The sequence below is a fragment of the Symsagittifera roscoffensis genome, chromosome 4, assembly GCF_963678635.1.
Source record: "Symsagittifera roscoffensis chromosome 4, txSymRosc1.1, whole genome shotgun sequence".
NCBI lineage: Eukaryota > Metazoa > Xenacoelomorpha > Acoela > Convolutidae > Symsagittifera > Symsagittifera roscoffensis.
Genome location: NC_087065.1, coordinates 37,777,731 through 37,803,027, shown reverse-complemented (window position 1 = coordinate 37,803,027; position 25,297 = coordinate 37,777,731). Strand labels below are relative to the sequence as shown.

The 25,297-nt window shown below is 35.0% G+C and overlaps 1 protein-coding gene across 1 annotated transcript in view; it reads left to right on the top strand.

The window, feature by feature from the left end:
* The first annotated feature begins 174 nt into the window (after window positions 1–174).
* LOC134844575 (uncharacterized) overlaps window positions 175–25,297 on the top strand; it is a 57,535-nt gene continuing 32,412 nt past the window's right edge. The window contains exons 1-8 of the mRNA XM_063861314.1: window positions 175–286; window positions 648–824; window positions 1,131–1,301; window positions 3,440–3,539; window positions 3,838–4,024; window positions 8,938–9,113; window positions 13,321–13,431; window positions 13,700–13,891. Of these exons, the coding sequence (XP_063717384.1) occupies window positions 198–286; window positions 648–824; window positions 1,131–1,301; window positions 3,440–3,539; window positions 3,838–4,024; window positions 8,938–9,113; window positions 13,321–13,431; window positions 13,700–13,891 (1,203 nt within the window). The 5' untranslated portion in view covers window positions 175–197. The remainder of the gene's footprint in view (window positions 287–647; window positions 825–1,130; window positions 1,302–3,439; window positions 3,540–3,837; window positions 4,025–8,937; window positions 9,114–13,320; window positions 13,432–13,699; window positions 13,892–25,297) is intronic.

Genomic DNA, 25,297 nt, shown 5'->3' with positions numbered 1-25,297 from the left:
TTTATTTCAGGTTCCAAAATCAGGTATAATCAGGTATAATCAGGTTCCAAAATCAAAATCGAATAGTACAAATACAAAAGAATAGAGTAATTATGAAGTGAATCAATGTTTCATATTTAATATTCTTTTTTTTTCAATTGAAATCCTAAAAGTAAAGTATGTCATCTTTGAAGTTCGACCTCTACAAAACTGGGTCTATGAGTCTTGAGAGGGCCCTGCTGCATGCAAGTAGCTCATCGGCATTTTCGGGGCCAAAGAGCATGGAAGGATTCGAGCAACTGAGCATGTTAGATACTTTTCCACTGCACGTTACTTTTACTTTTTAAAAACGCTCTCGAAAAGATTCGAGGTACCCAAACGTCAAAGTGAATTTGGTCGAATAATAACAAAAATCTGTGAAAAAATTGCGCTCATAAATCATTAAACAAGATTTATCATTATACTTATACAGTTATTAAACGCGCAAAACAAAATGTTTCTCTTGCGTTTCCTCTTGCGTTTTTTGAATTAGACTAAAACGCCCTAATGCAACAACTCGCAATACAAGACAAGTGAGAATAAATTTTGATGCATGATGCCGACATACCTATCGAAAGGTTATGACTTCATGAGTCATTTCCCATGTTCTTTTTTGTATTCTTGCTTAGAGCATTTCTAACATGTCTGCAGTATGAGATGCAGTACAGCATCAACCGACTGAAGGCAGAGAGTTTGGATGATGAGTCATGCCACGCCTCCAAAAATTCCCTCGACGTCAACATCACCTCATCCCCTCTCAAATTCAGAACATCCAAAATGGCCGCCATCAGGGGCGCCAGAGAAAAGTATGGAACAGACAGTAAAACACAATATCAAAAAAAGGGGGGGGGGGCACTGAAGTAGATCAGTCTCCGTCTCTCAACAACAAGTCGGTGGTTCGAATCATACCATATGATATACGCTTCTTGTCCCAATATGACACATCTCAGAGTATTAATCAAAAACGAAGCAGATCTAAATCATATGGACAAATTGCCTCGAATTTAGTAAAGGAAAAAAGCAAAGTTGAATGATCATAGTGCTAATTAATATACTTGTATTCAGCTCACAAAATAGTTTAAAAAGCTATTTTTATTCTATATGATCTTCAGGTATACCAAGTCGTTCTTTGGACCTCAGAGGAGCATGGACAGCCAAGAAAACCTTGACTCCGCATCGTTGGAGATAATGACTAAAAACCCGATCAGGACGAACGAGATCATAGAGTTATCCCACCTATTCCTCAAAACTAGTCTTATACACTTCAAAGATGCAAAAGACAAGTTAGTATAGTTAGTCCAGAAAGTATTCAATAAAATTAAGTTTAAACGACTTGCTAAGAAATTGAGGATGAATTTATAGAAATTGTATCAATTTTTGCTGTAGTCATTGAAGTCAAAATACCTCTAAGTAGAGACGCTTAGCACAGTGGTAAGGCATTCAATCTAAGATCGTCATAGCGTGTATTTGATCCCCTGTCATGACAATGATAGCGTTTGAGCACAAGCTCTCGCATAACCTCAAGGACTTTTCCTGAAGAAAAAAAATCGTTTTTTTTTCTTCAAGAAAAGTCTTAAATTTTAGTTTTTCGCGATTTGACTATTGATTTCTTTTTAAGTTCGGTTTTTTAAAAGGAAGGCAAACTCCAATAAAGTCACAAAAATTGTGATTGACATCTAATTTAGAAAACGGAATTTTATTATCAGATTTCCCAGTCAAAAAATTTTTCTACATTTTGATCGAGTTTTCGCAAATTGGAGTAAAATTATCAAAAAAATTGTCAAACATTGCTTAAGAAATTCAAGAATTTTAAAGGCTATCTATTTATTCTGGAAGCTCTTAAGTTACGAGAGATTTTTTCAAAAATCAAGTCAGAAGTTTTTTTCTTTTTACTTGCCTTCATTGACAATTTTCCAATTTTCTGTTGGCTATTGTTCTTGCGCTAATTGCACTACAGAACTGGTTTGAAATATACAGACAAAACGAATAAAACTTGAAATTTACAATGCGTTTTTTTTCAATTTGGGTTGACTTAAGAGAAAGAAATTATGAAGACAAAACATGCTAAGAAAATCAGCGAATGTTTTTTTGCAAAGTTTGGGCTCAAATTTTTATCCTGACCAGTCTTGGTTTTTAGTCAATCTAAAATTACGCCAAAACTATTGAATCAATTGCTGATAGAAACATATCAAATTTAAGAGCGGTTCACCTCCCAAACATTGGCGCAAAACATCAAGTATTTGTTTTCAAAAAAATTGATACTTTATGAAGTAGAACTGACTTTTTGCGGCAATCAAACAAAAATAAATTTAATTAGACAAAACTGAGACGTTCATACCTTGCTTAAAATTTGTTGGGCTATATAAAAGGGTCACTTCGATACATTTTGTCAGCCTTGAGCCATTAGTTCTGGCGTATTTTTGATTGACTAAAAAAGCCAAAAATAGTCGTTTTTCAGGTAAAATTTTGAGCCCGAACTACGCAAAACATTTTTTGCTTCATTTTACTTCCGCTGAAACTCTAAGCAGTTTTTGTTTTCATCTTTTTTTGTCTAAAGGCAATCCAATTTGAGAAACAATTTTTAAATTTCATGTTTTGTTTCTTTTGTCCGGATCATTTAGCTCAGCACTGTGTTTATTTAATTCAGTGTCCGACAATGTTGAACTAATTGCAATGATTATAGGTTTAATAATTTAGATTTTCACAATAATGAACAGCGCCCGGGTCGAGGTCCCAGACTCATATCCAGGCTTTCACGACAGAATTTTAGCATGTCCAGAACTGGTTGCGAAATTCGCGATGTATCTGCCTCGGATGCGAAGAATGCCTTCTTGATCGTACCGTCTCCGCCTTGGTCTGGAAAGTCGCGCCGTCTGCGCAATGGTAGAGAGGACTTGATTCTGGAAAGTTTGGACATAAAGTCGTGCCGTGGATTGCGCCGCAACGGATCCAGACCCAAATTGCATAGCCGCGCCGAGATTTTGAGTCTTGAAAGTCTGGACATGAAATCGCGCCGTGGATGGAGCCTTATCCGGGTTTAGACCCAAATTGCATAGTAGCGCCGAAAGTTTGAGTCTGGAACTTCTGGACATGAGTCGCGCCATGGGTGCCATAGTCTGGACATACCGAAATTTCGTCGCGAAAGTCTGGACATAAAGTCATAAAGTCGCGAAAGCTTGGACACACATTTTTCCGGACTTTCGCGACTTTAAGTCCAGACTTTTGCGACCAAATTTTGGTATGTTCAGAATATCGCGACCCACGGCGCGAATCATGTCCAGACTTTCCAGACTCAAATTCTCGGCGCGACTATCAATTTGAATCCACATCTCGGCGCAACCCACAAAGTCTGGACATGAGTCTGAGACGTCGAACCGGGCACAGCGTCAGAAAAATTAACTGGCTAGTTAGTGTGTTTTAGATTGTCGGCATATGATCAACATCTGTTTACAGAAACATTTGAGAAAGTGTTGTCTTTAATGTACCAGTTCCTCAAGCTCCGCAAAGTCGAACCCTTCTATGTAAGTAAATCAGCAAGAATGCTTCCGAAAAAAAATCAGGATCTCTGTGTGAGTAGCACAGAATTTTGCGACGACTGTTTTTTTTTATTAGATAATTGAATGAATCTATATATGAACCGATATTTTTGCTTGAAGCATACAACGAACTTTTTTTTCATTTGTTGCTGTAAAAAAAACGGAACGATGGCGTTGGTTCTTGGTTCATTGGCGCACTTTTAAGTCCCAGACAGCCAATTTGTTATGGCTTGAGTTTTTAAAATTTAAACGCAAGTTGCTGCAAAGAATGTTTAAATTTCAGGAGACAGTAGCCTTCGGTTTGATTCACATATTGGACAGTATATCTGACCTGGATAGTGATGAGCTCATTAACTTCTCTTTCAAGACACTAGGAAAGTTGCTGGACTCCTCAGCCAAAGACAAGTTCCCCCAACGCAAGAACCCATGTCTTCTTTTGCTGAACAAAATGAAGACATCCAAGGATCCAAGTCAGTATTTCCACAATTTGCATTTTGTTAATACAAGAAAAGATAAATTTGTATTCCTAGTAGCGTTTAATGATCAGAATAAAAATCGTTTTTTCCTTGAAATAATTTTCATTGAAAATTGGTTACGACAAATAGTTCAAACATTACAAGGCCAAACTGTTCCTTGAATACACGCATCGTTTGGTGCGTGTAGGCTCCTGGAATCCAGAGACAACTATTTAAAATTGTTCTGAAGTTGAAAATGGAATCCACCTATTAAATTGTTGTGGAATCCAGAAATGAATACCCTGTAACCTGCAACTTGTCGGCATTTTGGTTGTGCTGCGAAACCCGCAACAAGCAAATATATAAATTTTGTTGGCTGATTTCGTATTTATCGAAAAGTTGTGCTTAAATTTGTTTAAATCATGGCAAAAAAAAACGACTCAAATAAGTCTTTAATTACCATTTTAAACCGGAAATGAGTTTGCTTAACGCAATTGCTGTTTTGAGTCATCTTTCGGCTTTTTTCCAGTATTGAGACTAAAACTTAAGCAAGTACTCAAGTTGAAATAGTCATTTCAGTGTTTGAAAAAAATTGGTGTTAATTTTCAATGCCACTATTTCAGGTTGAATTGGCAAAATAATTGAGTACTGTCGTAAAGGCTACTATAGCATTTGAGATGAACAGTAGTTTCAATAGATAAAACAAGACTGCTCGTATCACGGCGAAGCCCTGAATGTTCCGACTGCCATCTAAGGTCTATGGAGCAGTATTGACATGAAAAAAGTTTTGAAAAAAAGGTGAAAAAAATTTAAATCAAAGAAATTTGAAATTTTTTGTGAAAATCATTAGTCTACACGCCATTTAAAGTACAAAGTGATAGATTTTGCTCCTAGTAACATCTCAATTATGGCAAATAAGCTTACTTCAACTAATTTGGAACAATTTCTAAGACGGTTAAATCTCCACTCACGCTCTAAAAGCGCGAAATATATCTGGCGTTAATTGTCGCAAATTGGCAAAAATGCCAATCTTTAAACCCCCATAACTTTATGGAAATGATCACAGGTGAAATATTTTTTCAAATTTAAACTCAGGACAACAATGCTCTTCGAACGATATAAAACAAATATTGTCAAAAATGGCTATTTAAAAAGTCGAAATTTGTCTGAAGAAAAAAAACCCACCCGAGCACAAACATTCCGTTACTTTCGTATCGAAAGTCGGAACAACAATAAATGAATTGTCCTGCTTTTCAGATGAATAAAATTTCCAGTATTTGAGATAAATGGCTGCTTCAAGGCTATTGAAAACCAAAAAAAAATTGAAATATTTGTCTTGTTTTGCTTAATTTCTAAACTATTTTGTCCAAATTCAGTTTTGAATATGAATCAGGCAAAATCTCGATTATATTTGATTTTTTTTAAAGAATACATTACCAGGATGAAAGCTGATTTGAGATGAAATTAATTCATAAAACGTTCAAATCCTTATGTGCGCTGTTTTTTTTTCATTGTTTCATAATTTTGTTTTTGCTTTCAAGTTTGCTTGTGTTTGGCTCAAACTGCTTGGCTAAAGTGTTTATTCATTAATAATCAAAGTCGAAGTGACCCATCAACTTGTTGAAATTAGATAGCTTGAATAATTTGAACACGTAACTAAGTTTTACTGGGTTTCGGAATCAAAATGAAGGTTCCACCTATACTTTGCGGATTCCGAAGGCAATGGTGCAGTTTTTGGAGCCCTTTTTTGAGCAAGGGTTCAAGCTTTCGTTTGTGAAACTCTTAATTCAGAAAAAAGCTAAGAAAAACAGTCTCGTTGTCGACTCCACTAAAAACTTTTCAGTCTGTTAGGGAAATTTTTCATTGTTTGCAAAGTTACAGTTTGGTCTCGAAATGGAAATTTAAAAAATTAAAATCGCAATACCAGTAAAAAAAACAGGAACAAAATTTTTTTTATTGCAGCTATCTGAATCACACCAGACTTAAGTAATGCATGTCAATGAACGTCGTGAATTTTCCTTCATCTAGTTATTGTTTTTTTTATGGCGGCTTGACTTTTGATTATTTCAAAGTTTAATTTCAAATTGGTTTGCAAATGGAATGCAGCTCATATTTTAAGAAAAGTGAAACGCATATGGTTCAAAAAATTTGAAAAAAATTTATATTTGAGAGTTGATTTTTTTCAGCCAAATGGAAAATTTGGTTATTGATCGTTTCTTACAAATCAAGTTTGTTCATCACAAAATTTCAGCTATAAAATAATCATGTAAATAACCTGAATATCTTTTTTTAAAACTTGGAGCTTCAAATTTTGAATTCATAAAATTTTTCCGATTGCCCATGGCGTTTTCAATTTTGGTTTGGATTTGGAGAAATTTGCTCTAATTTTTTTTTCAGTTTATGGAGAAAACGTTGCGCCGTTACAAACCCAGTTATTTTCGGGGTTAGTTTTTTGCAATGTGTTTCTAAATTTTTGCTTCAGGCAAAAACAAAAAAATCTAAAGTGGAGTGCAAAAACATATAAAACAATATTTCAGACGTGATTTGAGATGCAGCAAAAAACTCATTCTCAAAAAACTCTGTATTTTTAAATTTTTAAGATTATATTGTTCCAAGAAACTAAATTATGGCGCACTCCTTCTCTTTTTAAATGGCTAGTGACAAAATTGATGAAAAAATGATGACAAAAATGGGATTGGGCACGAAATTTGTATTCGGTTGTGTTTTTTTTTAATGTTTTCCACGCAAAATCAAGTATCACAAATAATTATCGGACTGAGTTGACTGATATATCATAATAAAGCCCTAACAGTAGTGATTCGAACCACGTTTTAAAAATTTCCTTAATTTATTTTTCCAGCATCGAGAAAAATTGTTATGAACTTTTTGATTTTTCGTCTTATTTCGAGCGAATAAAGCGAGCGAGCAGTCTTATTTTAATCATTAAAAAACATACAATATAATAGCTTAATTCAAAACAAAAAATTAGTTTTTCTATAGTGAAGTTAGTTTACTCTGAGTATTTTAGCGTTTTTTTGGAATCAAAATTTTCGAAAATTCAAAAATGTAAAAAAAAAATCATGAAAAATACCTTTTTTTGATTTTTTTTTGATTTTTTTCCTTTTTCTGGTAATTTTTCTGAAACAAATATTTTTCAATTTACTTATTTTAGTATGGATGTCAAACCTACTTAATCCACAAATTTTGGTTCAACTTTCTTATCACACCACGCCGAAAACAAAACGACAATGATTTGAAAAAACTTTGTTGTATTTTTTAAGACTATGGTCGGATTATTCTGTGCTACTTGCACAAAAATCGGCTATCCTTTTTTTTCATCCTACCGTTTTTTAGTATCAACTCATATTGTTTCTAGATTTTAGGGATATGATTATTCGTTTTTTCAATTTGGAATTTAAAAAATATCAGGTCACACTTATGTTTTTTCATGTTGAAAGTAGCGAAAAAAACACGAACGTTTTATTATAACCCATGAATCAGAAATTTTGTCACTTTGATTGTAAAATATGGGGGCAGGTTAAAAGTTTTTATAGCTGGTACTTTTGCTAGCCCATAAAAATTATAAAATATACGGCAAATCAATTGAAAAAATTGGTATTGAAATATAAGTTGAAAAAAAGTTAGGCAATTATTTTTCTTATCTGATTAAGCACACGCTATAAAAAAACAAACACTACAACAAAACACGGAACCTGTCACTAAAAACTGAAACACATTTTTAAAACGCTTTTGAGACCATTCATAGTCTGATAATATAATTGTTTTTTACTCTAAGAATGCGGTTCGAATCAGGAAGATATTTTTGGTTTTTCGCCATATTTCGAGTAATGTTAGTTTTTTTGAGTTAACACTTTTTTGGAACCAAAAATTTCAAAAATTCAAAAAACTGCAAGCAAAAATTGAAAAATTTTTGAAAATCTTTTCGATCATTTTTGTTTTCTAGTCATTTTTCTACAATTTTTTTTTTCAATACACTAATTTTACTATGATTGGCCTAATCTTTAGTTTTTCATTTAACTTCTTTTATAACACCACGCCGAAAAAAACGGCAATAGTTTTTCATTCAGCTCCTTTTATCACACCACGCCGAAAAAGACGGCACTAATTTAAAAAGAATTTCTCAGCATAGAAAAAGAACCCGTTAGTTGTTGGTGAAGTTAAATCTTAGCTCTCTTATTTCGCTCAACTCTCTTAACTTTCTTTGCTCATAGCCAAAAAAGACATGTTGTTCTTAAGATGTTTCCAGAGGTTTTCAGAATTTGTTCGATCTTTTTTTAGTTCGACCCCAGTTATTTTACAAAAAAAAAAACACAAAAACCATACTTCACTAAAAACAAGGTATAAACATTCCGTTTTTTTGTTAATTTTTAGAAGGTTTTGACAAAGAAATTTTTGGCGCACTTACCATTGAATTTTGAGTTGGTGGGCCAAAAATAGTTATAAAACAAAATGGCCAAATGGTCTACCCTTTGTTTAATCAGGGGTGAGCATGCCTGAGGTGAGAGGAGGCGTTCGCTCACCCTATCCCCAAATATGACCCTATATCTGAGTAAATATGCCATTGCATCTTGTTACTAGATACTTCGTAGATAAACGGTATTAATTCTTTCACGGGTCGACCAAATTTATTTTCTAAGCTTATTTGAAACGCTAAAAGAACATTATTTACCCTATTCTGGCAAAAACAAAAAAAATGGCAAAAAAAAGAAAAAACCCATTGACGCCAAGGACACTACCCGTAACTTTAATAGTTGGTTCGTTGGACAAGAGCGGACGTTGTTATATTGTACTAAGCGGCCGACCTTTCCCCGTGAGTGGCGAAGGGATCAAACTGAGGCTAAAGCAGACCCTGTTTTTGTTATGAAAAACTTTGGAGGAGTAAGGTTTCAATGTGTTTATTTATACAGAACTGTGGAAACTGGGCGTGATGTTTCTTGTTGACGAGGTGAGCAAGGAACGACTGAAAATGGGGGGCTATTCTAATTCCCGTCCTCTCCCTGATACCACATACAGCGCCATAGTTGTCATCCTGTCCAAGTTACTGTCTTATCTCGACAACGACCCTCAAAACAACACAGCACGGGTAAGTGCAGCGAGTCTTAACGCGCAATTAAACTTTGTAAAATTAAACCTTTGTTGTAAGAATTCAATTTGCCATAGCGGGGACACTAATACTAGGTGTTCTACAATCCCAGAAGGGTTGTGTAAGTGTCAATCTAAATCGGCCGATCAAGAGTTTTCTGCAATTTCCTTCTATATTTTGCTCTGTTTCGACTCTTCTCCTTCTTCTCTCGTAATTGACTAGTTCAACAACATGTGGACACAATAAGTAAATCCTTTTTCAGTCACAAAAGAATAAGTTGAATTTACAAAGCCTTTAATGAGCCAACTAACACTTAACTACTTTTATAACCCAGCCCGCGATTAGTTCCGTCCAATCCCTTCGTTAACTCGCTCGTCAGTCTTGGTTTGGCGCCATTCAAAGCTCACCAACTTCAACGGCGCAACTTGCTCACGCAACTAATTCAGCCCGGTACTAAACTCGGATTCAAATCAACTAAGCTACTATGAGACTCAACTATTCTCGCGTCAAGCACTAGCGTCATCCATGGATCAACTATTTTGATCGGGTTGCTTAATCGTTCTCTCTCTAACTAAGAACCAACCGTTCGCTCTCTCAGCCTAATTGTTCTGCCTCTTGGAGGCTCTCCGGTACCCTCTAGTTCCCTATCTTTATTTACACTTAATTTGAGCTGAGTCACGCCATTACCTATCAGTCCTGGCACCCGCTTGTCTCACACCTCCACACAAGTTTTATGGCTACATCCTTTCCCCTGTCAACACTGGCATGTGTCAAACTCAGTTTCTGTTATCAATCTTTTCATGCTTAATAGATACCCGGTATCTGGTTATTGTGACAATTCGACCAAGCAAACAAGAGTAATATGATCCTAACGATTTAATTCATGACCTTTGTAAATTCTGACACTCGAGCTCAACTCAACCTCCAAACCATGCTATGTTTATTTAGTGAGCCTCCTTAGGTCAATATTTAATTATTTCATTAACGCTCCGACCTACCGAGGGTAGGAAAAGACACTTTTGTGGGTATTTAATTCCTTTCAAGCATCAAAGTTTTCCATCTACACTCTATTACAATCCCGACCTTCTAGCTATCAGTGGAACATAGTTCGTATATTAGGGGTTAAACTCAGCCAACCAAATCACCTCTGGGGAGCCAAATCACTTTCCCGCCTATTCAATTTTTTCAGAAGACTTAATAGCACAACCCACGCCTCGCTCCTCTTACTGCCAATTTCCTCTGCGACTACTTTTCTTTAGTCTAGTAAATTAGCTATTAGTAGATAGTTCGCCAAACTAAGTTGAATCAAGTTTTTATCAAGTCCTTTTCAACTATTTCTTCTGTTCCAACACCATACACGAGGAACAAGATCTTACGCCATAAAATTTTGAATGTGTCGCCTTTAGGTAGCTTTCATCCAGGTATGCTCCGCTAAAAAATGACGGTCCATTCCCAGTGGTTAATTCTATGGAATAGTTTGCTTTCCGATGTTAATTTTTGGGGTTTTCCTGTATCTTGGAGTCACAACGCACAAAATTTTCAAGATCTCCCCGGTTTTACCAAAAGTTAATCTATCATATTTGGGTTCAAAGCCCCTTGTGGATCCTACCTACGAAGTTCTATCCATATCCGATTAATATTTTACAAGTTATCAAATTTTAAAAATCAATTATCACTTTTCACGGGAAGTGGCTATTAACACCGGTTTTTATGCCGGGGGGTTTTCACTCACAAGAGGGGTTTTTTCCGGGATCTGTGTCTAGTGTCTGTTGCTGCTATAAAGTTAATATGCCTTGGCTCATTATTTTGCGTTCTAAGGGGATGTTTTTCCAAGTGCTATTAGCTCGAAATCCAACCGTTCGAAATCGTTCAAAATTTAACAGAAAAAATATCCTGCCACTAGCTATCATATCTCCTAGTTTTGGCTCCCTGCGTTCACTGGGGGCTGAGAAACGAATTCGTAAAGTTTGGGGTGGGTTTGTTTGTTTGGGGCATAAAACCGGAAGTTGGTACAGGAGGTCTGCTGTTCTAAACCTAAACTTCACTCAATTAGGCCTACCACATACAAAAATTTGATCCCATTTCAACCGCTAGTCACCGAGTTCTGATAGGGCCATTTACACTTCCTGGGACCATTAACACATGCCCCCCATGTGTCTGAGGGGTTCCCTTTTTGGATGCCCGGGTCAAATCGTCTCTAGTTTTTTCCTATAAAAATCGTGAAGTTAATTCCTGAGTTATTATTTGAGGGTCCTTTCTTGTTTTTTTTGGCTTAGGAAAGACTAATTCTTCGAGTTATTTTAATTTTGACAAATTGTTTGTTTCACTACTTAACTAAATGAATAATCAATCACGTTACTATGGCATGTATTACAGTAGAATCGCAAGTCCTACATTTGTTAACGTTAACGCATATCAATTCAATGGGTGCAACATATTAACTTTATTCTGTTTTTTGGGTTAAACATCATCTCTACAAAAATTAACGATGATCAATAAAGATTATTAAGAATCACCCCAGAACACCAAGTTGTAAAACGAATCAATTTTCTACTGCATCATTGGTTCTACTGCATCATTGGTTCTACTGCACTGTAAAAGTTCTATTGCATCATTATAGTTTCTACTACATCAAAACTTGGTGATAATTGCAAACAAAAAATCAAAAAAAAAAGATAAAACCGAATTAAACTTAAGATTTTCATTTCTTCGTCATTTTTTGGTGGAGGAGGAGTCTGCTATAAAATGTAGCTTCAAGGATTAAGAGCTTGTAAATACATGCTAAGATTTGTAGATCATTTTTTTAGTTTTGCGACAACTCGCAGAAGTAGACTATTTGCAAATTTAAGAAAACGGGCAACTCGGAAGGCCATTCAAATATTTGATCACCCGGCCGTAGCCAGAATTGATCGCTTTGCGCCACTGCGTTTATATTTAGCCGCATATAAACAACGCGCGCCAATAGTTTGTACTCATTTGAGTACGCCCAGTTTGCTTTTTAAGCAACACAGGCTCAAGATTTCAAAAAAGCCGAGTAACTTGAAAACAACTGCTGAGCCTCAATAAATTTGTACTAAATTTTTTTTTTAGTATTTATTCAGTTTTTCGATGCCATCTGGTGCTAAATAGCCAATCGTTCTCTTTGAAAATCAAGTTTTGTAGTGTTTATCAAGTTTATTTGACAAACAAACCTGCCATTGTCGAAGCAGAATTAGTTTTAAATAAGCAATAAATTGCTAGGCAATTTTCAGCCTCGAGTCGTAAAATAATCGTAAGCCTTGTCAATTTAATTCTTACTTATAGACATTTTTCATTTTTCACTAGGTTATTTTTCATTTTTCAAAAAAATGAAACAATAACGATGAGTTAATTTTTTCATTTGATTTTACCAGTTGAGTTTTACTGAGAGTCGCTGTGTTGCGCTTAAATTTTAGAAATCGTGGAGAGTTTCTCAATGCTGAAAATTCATTTAATTTTTGCTTCAAAAAGTAAGAAGTTCAGTCGTTTGAATAACTACATTGCCTTTATGCTGTGCAATAAGCGCAGAATTTTCCAAAAAAAAATCTTTGCAAGAAAAAAACTTAAATTGGTCTCGAACATGTTCTTTTTCCGAACTTTCTTTAAAATCACTTCCGGTTTTTGTGAAAATGTGTCGAATTTACTTCTCGAATTTACTGCTAATGGCCAAACCAAGTCTTAAAAAGAAAACGAAATTGAACAGTTTTGTTAAAATCCAAAATTTTGGTTGCCTTGGTTAAGCTGAGGAAACGAAACGCAAATTACAACAAAGTAGTAAAAATGTTTACTTAGAAGTAGGTATAAAAAGTAGACTAAATTTAGTTAATTGCTGTACAGGTAGCACAGAATATTCTGATCACAGTTATTATTCAGAGGATTTTTTGAGGGTTTCAAATTGCGATTATCACACGACCCCACTCAATATAACGTTTACATGAGTCAGTCGAATTTGAATGAAAACACCACCGAAACCAAATTTTTTCACCTTCAATGAATGATTCAAGTAATTTGAATTTAAAAAAATAGGTTTTTAGGACTTTTCGTCTTAGATGCAGTTCTATAGAACGCAAAAAAATGTATATTTCCACGCTTGTGAAATTTTTTTGATTAGTTCTAGGAAATGGATGCAGAAATATGGAGCAAACGGCACTGAAGTAACTTCTTAGAAGTGTAAGCATATTCATTTTAGGAAGTGGTGTTGGATTTGTTCTTCGACAGTAACAACAAGAACTCTGAGAGCCTCCTGAATTGGTTCTTCGGAAACACTGTCGAAAGATGCGCTAAGGACAAAAACAACCTGGTAAGTGCTGCCATAATCCTTAAGTCTGAGAAGTACAAATGTGGTCAGAAGAAGAAGGCTGTCTGACACTTAGTATCTTTTGTTTCTTGAACTTATTTTAAGATATTTCCAGTTTTTGCTTTGAAAACTTGAAAAATGACCATATGGACTTTTATATCGAGTTTTGAAAACTGACTATTTGGGTTCAATTATCGGGAAAAAATCTTGTGATATTTTGGTTTTAGGAACCCTTAGCTAGGTATATGAACTGTGCGCCGTTATATTTCAGGACTGTGTGAGATCTTATTTTGGAATTGCACTCTCTGTGATGGAGATGATCTCTCAGTGCACACCTGAACAAACCAGAAGGTACCTGGAAAAAGACACCTCCATCTCTCTGGACGTAGGCAACAGCAGTAGCAAGCCATCCAACAGTAGCAACATGACCACCTGCTGGGAGATTGTGGAAACCCTGCTGCAGGCAAATTGCTCATTTCGCCCCGTTATCCCCCCCCCCCCCCCCCCAAGTGTCTAAAGTTTTCAAAAAACCATTCCGTTTGAGAGTTAGTTTTCTCGATATAATTTCAAGCTTTCAAGCTCACTAATTTTGCAACTTAATTTGGGCTATTATATGAAACATTCCAATTCAATTGGAGTCGGTCATCCGCTGACAGTTTCACTGGTTACCTCAAAATGTGTATCTCGATGTGTTTCGAGCAGTTTTCTTCTTTTCATCATGTGGATCTTATGAAATATCAATGAATGTAGTCTGAGAAGCACAAAAGTGGTCAGAAGAAGAAGTTTATCCGAAACTTTTCCAGCTTTTCAGTTTGCTTTGAAAACTTGAAATTTGAGTTTTTGAGGCTAGATGTTAGATTTTTTTTAAATGTTCGGTTCGGTTAATTTGCTAAAAGTAAGAAAAGTTACGCTCTTCAATTACAAAAACGGAAATGACGGGATAAAACGTGCACAGCTTTCGAAAGGAAAACTTTAATTTTAAGATTTTCCAGCTGAATGAAAAAATACCTATTGAGTTATGACTGGAGTGTATAACTCATAGAGTAATTTCGGATAGGGTACACCGTCTGCTCGTCACGCTATCTTATTTTCGGCCGGATAGATTCGTGCAACTTCTTAGTCTAATACCGATCCTAATCTTACTCTTATACTATCTAGTCTCAGGTTGTTTAACTAGTCTCTGCTAGGCTCAATAGATCTAGGGTATACTGGTTTATTGCGGCTGCTGAAGTGCTCGGGAGAGTCCAACTAATTTCTAAGTTAAATTCAAATCTCTCTGGTGCTGAAATTACAAGTAACTTCAGCACTTACAAATAAGTGGGTTGTTAGTTAGATGGATCATGATTGGTTAATATTAAATACTTTACATTGGTAAAATATCTAATTTATCCAATCATAAAATGTAGTTTAGATCAGGTTCCACCCATCCGGGTTTTACAGAGTTTTTTAGAATAGTTCTTCTGCAATTCGAAGGATGGATGATGGACGTTGGTTTTTGGCGAACATCATTTTCTTCCGTTTCCTCTTTGTTAAAGAAGTTCCAGGAAGCTGGAGTTAGAGACATAAGACGTTGTGTCTTCTAGTGACAACGACTAAGTCTTTGCAACAAACTCAAATCTGATTTCAGAATGGTTGGCTATGTCAGGTTTTTCTGTTCTGCGTGGAGAACTTCTTTTGTGTCTGATCTAGTTTGGGAATGGCGTGGAGATTGTGCGTGGAGGGGATGCCTGGTTACTCGGATCTGTACGTATACTTGAACATCGAGGTGGTCATTGGTCTAGTTCAATGAAGTCCTTTTCTGCGAAGTCAAGTCGTACTCTAAATCCTTTGAGTTGTGATTGTGAGTGGCATATCGATTGTGGTTGGCCATTCTCTCTCGAGTGTAGTGGGGTCGTTTTGTCTTTAGATGTTCGTCCTTGGTGTTGTATTCTGATCTATGTATTGCATAATGTAATTTACATTTTATAAAACATTTATTAGTTTAATATTTTTTAATTATGATTTTAGTTAGTTGTTTTCACAAAAGCTTTTTGTTTTAGTTCGGTTATTTTGAAGAGTTACTCACACTTGAGTAGCTCTTATTAAAAATAGAGGTGTGGTCACAAAGCGTGGATGTAGCGCGGTGGGTTAGGCCGGCTATAGAGCATGCTCAGGACGTCCTTCCTGGTGGGTTAGGCCAGGAGTGGGAGTATGATTTCATGCGGTTTTTGTGAGGGGTCCTGTTATGTGACAACGTTTTATGTTGGGTTTGTTGTGGTTTTTCTTATGTCTTGTTGGTTATGTCCTTTTTCCAAAAAGCAAATTGTTCGTGGTATGGGTTTGTCTTTCGACTTTTTTGTGTTTTATTATTTCTTTCTTAGACTTTATAATAGTCTTCAAAAGAATAAATTATCCAGTTTTAAACTGGGTTAATCCGGTTTGGGTACCGTTGGTTTCCTTTTCTTAGTCATGCTGTTATTCTATGATTTGTGGTATTTAGTAAGCTGCGTTGGTTAGTTTTGTTTAGTATATGATTCCTTTCCAACCGGGTTAAAGGAAAGTTTGAAACTTGTTATCGTGTGTTAGAGTTGTTGAGTGTGAAAACTTGAAACTGAAATTCATTATTTTAAACAATTCTTCGTGGGCGAGCTGTGCGAGTGTGGATAGAATTTCTGTGCGAATGAATGAAAATATCAAAAGGTTAGTACTGCATTTGCTTTTTATTAATTTACTGCATAGAATTTGGAAATTTACTGCTAGTTATGGGGGAATTTTAAGTTACAAATTTTCATCATAATTAGATTTACTGCTTGTGGGGAGAATTTTAGAAATGAATATACTGCATTGGTATTAAATTTATAAATTTATAAGTGTAAGAGATTAATAGAATTTTTGAAATTTGTTTGATGAAATTTGTGATTTTTATTTGTCTTTTGTGGTTTTTGTAGGTGATTGTCGGATGAAGGCTAAAAATCTAAAGAAAACATGGATAAAGAATGGTGAGTTTTTAATATTTTAATTAGTTAGTAATATTCATTTACTTACCTGTTAGTCGTCGGGGAAAAAACCGTGGGGGAAGATGTCGTGGATGAGATCGGAAGTTGTTAGTAGTTTAGCTAAGATGCGGATGATATTTTTAGTCTGAAGCAGTGGCCAAAGCAATTGAAGTGCCTTAATAGTGGTTAGTTCTTCAGTGCCAACTGCAAACTCATAAGGTGTGTTTTGGATTAGATTATATAATTTGTGATTGAATTTAGTGTTATGGATGAATTCTAAAATGGGGATTTCTATAGGTTGAACAAACTCGTGCGGGATAAGGAAGGGTCGGGATTCTTCGGCGTTGAAGGTCTTGGTGATGGGACAGAAGATGTACATTTGGGTTATGGGATCATAATTGCGAAGAATACCATGAAGGTTAGTATCTTTAATGCAATATGTGAAATTTAGGAAAAATGGTGAAGTGTATTTGGAATTAATGAATTGAAAACGATGGTGTGGTTGTCTAGAGGGTGTGTGTAGGTCAAAGTGATTTTGGATGAAGCGATAATAACTATATGTGTGGGTTTGTTTAGTGCGCAACATAATATCGTGTGAGCAGTGTAAATCTCTTTCGTGTGGTGCAAGGAAATGAAAGGTTAGTTAAAATATTTGGAAGCGTTCTTTAAAACTTTCGTATGCTTGTGTGTCTGTTAGTGCTTCTGAAATAATGTGATCAAACTTTCGGTCGAAGATGTTTAGTGTAAATATATATGGTGTCTTGATGAAAAATTTCTCGGTAATTTGTGGATTAGCGAAGCGATCGTCGTCTAAGAATTGATCTTGGTTAGCTCTGATGATGTTGTGATCATAGTATTCGAGTGTATATTCGTTAGCTCTAGGTGCAGTGTGTGTTTTTAGTGATTTTTTATATCCAACGTAAGTAAATTGTCTAGCGGTTAGTGGTGTAGTGAGTCGATATAGCATGTCCGTATTTCGCTCTATATCGATGTGAGTGTTAGATAAAGGTAAGCAAAGAGGGTTAGTAAAATGATAATATGAGGTCCAAGAGAGAGTGGGCATTAAAACGTATTCATCTACAAAGTTGCGTGTTTCGTTAGTGTCGTGGGGGGTGTTTAAGGTGTATTGTGGGAATGAGGGTAAGGTGATGGCTAAAAATTCTTTTGTGTTAGTATGCTTGGGGTGGTTGATGTATTCACGGGCTGTTCCTGGTTTTGCTGGGAAAGGATGGTTGGGGAACTTTCTTTTAAAAGTGCGGTAAGCTCTATTAGTGTTGAGTGAAGATTCAGTTGATGTGGATGATGGTGCTAATGATTCAGTATAATTTGAAGAGGGTGTAGGGGTAGGGGGGTTGGATGAATTTATAGTGGATGAGATTTGGTTTATGGTTGGGGTATTAAGGTGGTAGGGTTGTTGTTGGAGGGTAATAAAATTATCTAGCTCTGGGGAGATTCGGGGGGTGTCTGGAGAATGAGATGATTGGTCAGAATGAAATGAGGAGTAGGTTGGGGTAACTTGGGAAGCATAAGAGGGTGTGGAAGTGATTGGGTCAGGGTTATTGGATAATATGGGTTGAAAAGGGGGTTGAGAAAAATTAGAAGAGTTATGAAAATTATTGGATGGGGATGGTTCTGAGTCGGCAAATTCATCGGGGGTTTCAATATTCGGGTTAGTGAGTTGTGAGATGGAATATAAAACTGAGATGTGTGAATTAGTGTCGGAATTCATGCCTGATGTTACATTACTAGATGGAAAATCGGGTGGCGGAAAAGCAAAAAGTGGTATTATTGGGATTGTAGAGGTAAGATTGGTTGGGTGGGAATTTGATCGGTGTAGTGATCCAAGTTGGCGGCTCATCGTGGGCTAAAAAAATGATTATTTTGAGACTGAAAAGCGGTGGTATGGGGTTGTTCAATAATTTGTTCATAAGTATTATCATCTTGTGACTGGTGTGTCATTATATGTTGGATGGGACTTTGTGATGTGGTGAGTCGAAAATTTGGGTTATGTGTGATGGCTAAATTTCGAAAGTTTCGTGGGACTAGGGATAGTGGATGGTTATTTGGTAGGGGTGGTAATTGTGGTGCCGTTGGCGTTATGTCTACATTGTTATGTTCTTCGTCGTATGTATTTTGTCGTGTTGCTATTTTTGTGTTATATTCTTTTATTTGTGCGTCTAAAAGAATTTTGTTTATAGATGTAGAAAAGATTCCAAAAAATCCTGCAAATAGTATGCGTGCTACGCTTGCTTGTCTGTTTACTTGTGTGTGTATAGCACATGTGTTGTAGATTCCTTTTAAAAGTGAGAAAAGAAATCCAATAAAGTTAAACATTGCGTATAAAATAGTCAATTTTTCTAAGATGTAGTAGGGCCATCCTAGAAAATCGAGGATCTCATTTTTGAGTGTAACAAAGCTAAAAATGTTAATTGGTGATATATCTTGGGGACGGTATTTTTCACCGTTTAGATATATATAATCTTTAATGTCTTTAAAATATCCGCTATAGTCTTGCGTGTAGATATCGGCAAATCCTGCGGTTTCTGCAAGTTTGCGTAAATTTTGGTCTATTGATTGTCTTTGTATAGTGTCCATTTGTGTTAATAATTCTTGGAATTGTTGTGTTCTAATGTGATGTTGAATATCTGATTTTGAATAGATTCCTATTGATTGTAAGTCTATATTTGGGTTTCGAGCAATAGCGCGAATGCTTTCTGGTGAAAATTTTTTGAGTGATTGCATTAATGTGGGATATGGAGTGAGAAGATAATATTTATTTTCATCAGGGTTTAGTTGTACTACATTGTGGCTGTTTTCTGATCCACATGGGACTGCGGTATCCCAGAAATAGGTTCTTCGTGAAAGTGTATCCACGAAATGTACTTTATTCTTATAAAAGATGGGGATTCTTTTATAACATCGTTTATCTTCAAAAACGTATAGTGGTGATACTTTTTTAGTACATGTATAAAACCATAAGATGTTTCCTTCATAGTCTAAAAAATTTGATCTATTTCCAGATAATAAGTATCCTGCATAGGGTATTTTTAATACTGCTAGTGCAAGTGATTGTAATATTTGTGTTCGTTCTAATTCGCATAGTTGGTGTAGTGTTTCTAATTCGGAGAGTGACATTTCTTGAAAAATTCGGCTAATTGTATAATCTAGTTTCATATCTAAATGAATATCATAGTGGATATTACCGAAATATGTAGTATTCATTAGTGATAATTCTTGTAAGCGTGTGCTTCTGGTGTCATGGGGTTTTAGATGTCCACCAGGTTGTCCGTTGCTTTTTTCAAAATTAACTGGTATATAGGATGTTCCTTCGTTTGGAGGATGACCTGTGGCATATGGGTCAAGTTTTATTTTTCCAGTGGTCATGTCGAATCCTTTTTCGTATTCAACTAATATTTCAGAGTATTGTGTTTTATGGAGTGGATTTCTATATTTACATGCAAGTTCTGTTTCTTGATATATTTGAAAACGTGTCAATTTATTTTCTATATTGTGTATGTTTCTAAAATTAGTACTTTGTTTTCGTGATGGATGTACTTGTTCATATGGAACTGATTGTATAAAGTATTTTTCGTGAAATTTTATCATACGAGCGTGTATTCTTGCTACTTGAAATGTTGTACATGTATCTTCGGGGAACCAAACAATTGTTGCTTGTGTTCTCGTTGTAGGGTCGCAATAACCTTGATCATTTTTACAAGGTAATCGGATTCCTTGATAGATCATTGTATTATCTGATAAATCTCGTGTTAGTTGTATTTTTTCGAGTTGTATTTTCCAATCGAAAAACATTATTTCTTGGTATCCTTTATTTTTTGTGTTCGCTTTGCAGTTTGATGGGTTATTTATGCCAATGTGTGGTATCCAATGTTTATCGTGTAGGTCATAGGTTAATCGTCCGTGTGCGCCGTTATACGGGTATTTGTCGTCTAGTTTTATATGTCCTTGGTGTCTTTCAAGTTGTGATTGATGTACAGAGTCTGAAAAAACTTGAAAGTTAACTAACTTTCTTTCGGAGTTTTTATTTTGTGTGATGTTTAGTCTAAGTAATTCATTTTTACAATCGTCGGGATTGAGATGTAAAAGACGTTCTATATTACTCTGATAGAATGATTCATGGTCAAGTCGGTTTTTGTTTCCGTTCGAGACTTGTGAACAATGTACTTTCTTTTCGGAAAATGTTGCTGTGAATTTATAACCTGTAACTGTTGTTGCTCGGGCTTTTGAATAGAGTGTTGCTATTACATTTGTGGTTTCTATAGCTTGTGGTTCTGTTTCACATTGTGATACTTGATTTATTGCATATTTGTGTAGTGTTTTTTGTTCATTTTCTTCACAATCGTAATGTGTTACTAATAAATCTTGTGGTCCTGTACGAGGGGAAGGGTTTATGTTTTGATTTGAGATTACTAGAAAAAGGAGTTGGAGAAAAATTAATAATTTTAGAATATACATGTGTATGATAATCCTGAGTATGGATTATAAAATGTAATGTAGCCAATTGTGTTTTTGGTATATCTGTCGTATTTGTATATTACTTCAGTAGTTATAAACGGTGGTGGTAGTGATTGAGCTGTTATGTTAGGTGGGTTTAATGGGTAGGGATGTTGGGTAATATTGTTTAACTTAACTGTGATTTCAAACTTTAATTGTAAACTGTTTTGTTGGAGTATTTGAATATTGTGATCACGGATATCGTTGTGAATATCTTGGCGATATTGTAATCTATTAAGTGCCCAGTTATGAAGGCGGTTACTTTCTTGATGTTGTCCAAATAATGGTGGAGGTGCTGTAAATGTATTCCAATCTAATCTTAAAGGAATATTTGTTGATGATTGTTCTCGATATCTGGCGTCGAGATTATTTGGAAAATTTAAGTTAAAAGGTGGTGGTGAAATCTGGCTTATTGATGGTGTTGATGGTAGTGATAATGTTTCTGGTAGTGATGAGGATGTTGTTGTATCCGTAGAAATATCTATGGGGTCATTGACTAAATTTGGTTCACCTTGTGTAAATGAATGTGTAGTCCAATATGGGAATCGTGATGTTTGGTTTGTGGGGTTGAAAGGATTTTCACGTATTTGCTCAGATGTTGGTGTTGAACCTAAGTAATCTGATGGTAGGCTTGAGGTGCTACGTTGTGAAAGAAGCGTAGGGGTTTCTGGTAATATACTAATGGGGTTTTCTGGAGTGTTTTTTGATGGGGATTGAGGTATATCAAAATGAACTCGGGGAGTTTGAAAATTTCTGTTTCGTCGAGGATGTATAATTTGTCTATTTATTTCGACTGTATTTTGGTTTTGACTAGGATTTCTTATTCTACTTAGTTCTTGTGGTAGTGTTGGGTATAGGTTATATGTTGGTTCGCTTAGAGGTGCTTGTCGTTGAACTGGTTCTAGTGGTTCTGATAAACGAGCATGTCGTTCTTCAAAAGTGTATGGATTGTCTTGAAAAGAAATTCGTGTAGATGTTTGAGGATTTTGAGTAATTGAAGGTGGTGTTGGGTTATCTTGGGATGATGTCGGTGAAGACTGACTTTGTGACTGTTGGGTAGCAATTTTTGATAGTTTTTTGAATTATTACTTTAGTGAGAAAATTTGTGTTTATTATAATATTCTTCCAAAAAAAGAATTAGAAGGATTGTTGCTAGGGCAAATGTGAAGATTGCTTTCTTTATACATTTACATATGGTCAAAATGAGGGATGATAAGAATGCTATGAAAATTACAAACAATAAAAAAATATCAGTTCTACTGAAAATTGTTCGTATCATTTAGACAAGTTGTATGAATCGTACCTGTGGATATAATCAAGGGTTTTGGAAAGTTGGAGAAATAGTTCGAATATAGTGTAGAAAATTAAAAAAATGTTACAAAAAATGATTAGGGTTATTAGAAAAGATTCAAGTATATCAAAAAGAAATATTATAAAGGTTTCAAGTATTGTAAAAAAATGTTTAAGATTTATGAGTATTTGAGTAACTGATTGAGAGAAGAGCATTTAAGAAATGATCTCTTGGTCGAATATTTTTTGCTGTTTGAGGCGATTTTCAAGTGTGGTCGGATTATTTATTAGTTTTTTGACAAGTGGGTTGAGTTTTGTAAAAAATTGTTGGGGGCAATTTTCATGGTGATCGGGAGGTCGTCTTTTTCTTTATTTTTGTTTGTCAAATGATCCGGGGTATGGTGAGATTTTTATACTTTAGGCTAATTAAAATGTTCATTTTGTTACTTTAGGCTAAGTTAACAAATTTGTTTTGGGGGTATTCGTGGTCTGAGTTGGGGAAATATTGTTGATCTTTGGGTTATTAGATAAGGGAGGGGTACGGTATTATGGTGATATTTATTTTAGTTGTCAAGTTGGAGTGGTTTGCTTATTTTTGACCTGGAGGTCGTAAAGTTATAGTTATAGATGTGCCTGGAGTTCTATATTATTCGTCTAATTGGTCTTAGTTTGAGTTAGAGAAAGTGACGGATTGGATGAATCCTATTGGTCTATTTTGAACTAGAATTATTGCGTACTTGTCAGCATGTTATTTTGAAAAATGTAAATGAAAAATGTTTCGGAGGTTTCAAGATTGTGAAGTATAATGTTAAAATTACTTTTGAAATTCCACTTTCTTTAAAATTTTAGATTGGGGGATGAATATTTTATAGTTTTTACGTGGTTGATTTCGGAGTCTTGTTGTTTTTCTATTTTCTGATTTGTCGATTTGTTCTTGGGGTATTATTTGTTCGGTCATTTTTCTATTTTTTCTTTGTTTTGGGGATTCTTTATGGTTTTGTGTATTGTTTTTGGTGGCGGTTGGTTTTGTGTTTTGATTTTCGGTGGGGTTATCATTTTGTTCTGTGTTTTTCAGATGTGGTTCATTTTGAATGATTTTTAATCCTGTGAAAGAATATAATTGAGTTAATTCGCGGAGTGCGTATTCTTTTGGGTAATAAGGTAATAGGTTGTTTCGATGTTGAACGATTTCTTTTTTGTTTGAGTCGGTAATTTTATATGTGACATCAGTGGGTTTTGCAATTATTTGGTATGGTCCTTTTCGAAGGGGTTGTAATTTTTTAGAAATTCCTTTTTGAGTATTAAAATTAGGTATTAAAACAAATGTTCCAATTTTTAATTCGGAGGCTGGTGTAAAACGTGAATTGATTTGTTCATTAATGTTTTGTCTTTGTAATAACTTTTTTGTTATTTTTTGATAAATTTCATTGTGTTTTTTATCTCTATTTAGAATCCATTCGGTGTGTGTACCGGAGGCTAGTTTAAGAATTTGTGGGTGATGAAAATGATCTTCATCGTGTGTATGTAAAGGTAGGTTATAACAAATTGAGTCTTTATTTGGTTGACAATAACCTTGTGCGTTTTTATGAGAATTTGCTGTAAACATTATTGGTTTGCGTGGCTTTTGGTTAAAAACCATTTCGTATGGTGACATTCCTAAAGTTGTCGTAATTTGTGAATTATATGCTAAGGGAAATAATTTTACATCTGCTGACCATTCGGTATATTTTGTATCATTTCCGTTGATGATACATCTAAGATATTCTTGTAATGAACGGTTCATACCTTCGACTAAGCCGTTTGTCCAAGGTGCATGAGATGTACGTGGTTTGTGTTTTATGTTGTATAAATGACATAGTGTGATAATTTCATTATTTATGAATTCTGTACCGTTGTCTGTGACTAAAATTTCTGGTAGTCCGAATTTTGCTATCCAGTGTTCATAAAGCGTTGTGTAAGCATAATAAGCGTTACAATGTGGTACTGGGTTAAGTGCTACATAATGTGTAAATGCGTCAACAATTACCATAATGTAGGAGTTTCCTTCGGATGAGGGTGAAATTGGTCCTTTAGTATCAAATGAGATACGATGGTTAAAGTACAAGCTTTGTCCTTTAAAATCTTGTTTTTGTGCTATTTGTTTTTGATTTGGGTAAGGTTTATTTAGTTGACATACTATACAATCATTGCATAGTACTTTTATCCAAATTGGTGCATTTGGGAAGTAAAAATTTTGTATAAAGTTTGAATATGTTTTTTCTGATCCAGAGTGTCCTTTAATATTTTGTGTATGTGAAATATTAAAAGCTATGAGAATCATACTTAAAGGGAGACAGGGAACTGTAGATTCATTTAGTTTGTATTCTAGAAGGTCTGTGTTTTCGTTAATTGTTGTATTGTTGAATTTTCGAAAGTATCGGAGGAGTGTTTTGTTTCCTAGAATGGTTGAATCTGCCTTGACAGGTTTAGTTTTATATTTGTGCCATGATTTTAGTTGTCTAATTATCGGGTCAAGATTTTGATATTGTTTCAGTGTTGAAATTGTAATTGTTTCTGTTGGAGGGAGAAAAATGTTTTCAATTTCGAATTTAGATAAGGGTATTGTATCAAGTGGGTCGTGGAGGTCAAAAACTTGATTTATTGTGTATTTTGAATCATTTGTTTGTGGTCCTGATAAATTTATTTTATCAGTTAAATTTTCTTTTTCAATTAGTGGAAAATGGTCTTTCTTAGGTGGGTGTTGTTTTGTTCGTTTTTGTTGGGTGTTATTTTTTATCCATTGAGAATATGGGATTGGTTTGAAAGTTGATGTTCCAAGTAGATCAACTTCATAATGATTATTTTGACAATCTAAATAAAGTGGGAAATGTTGTAAACTATTTATTTGTGATTGTTCAACGTCAGTTTTTACTGCATATTTGCATTCCAATCGGGGTGATGTTTCGTTTTCTGCAAGGTAGAATTTTATGTTTTTGGGTATTTCAACTGTTGTTTTTCGTGTAAGTAATTCAGGTGGTGTATTTCGACTTAAGGTGTCTGGTAATGCAAGATTTTTTCCTGCAGTCCAAACTATATGTAAGTTTGGAAATTTC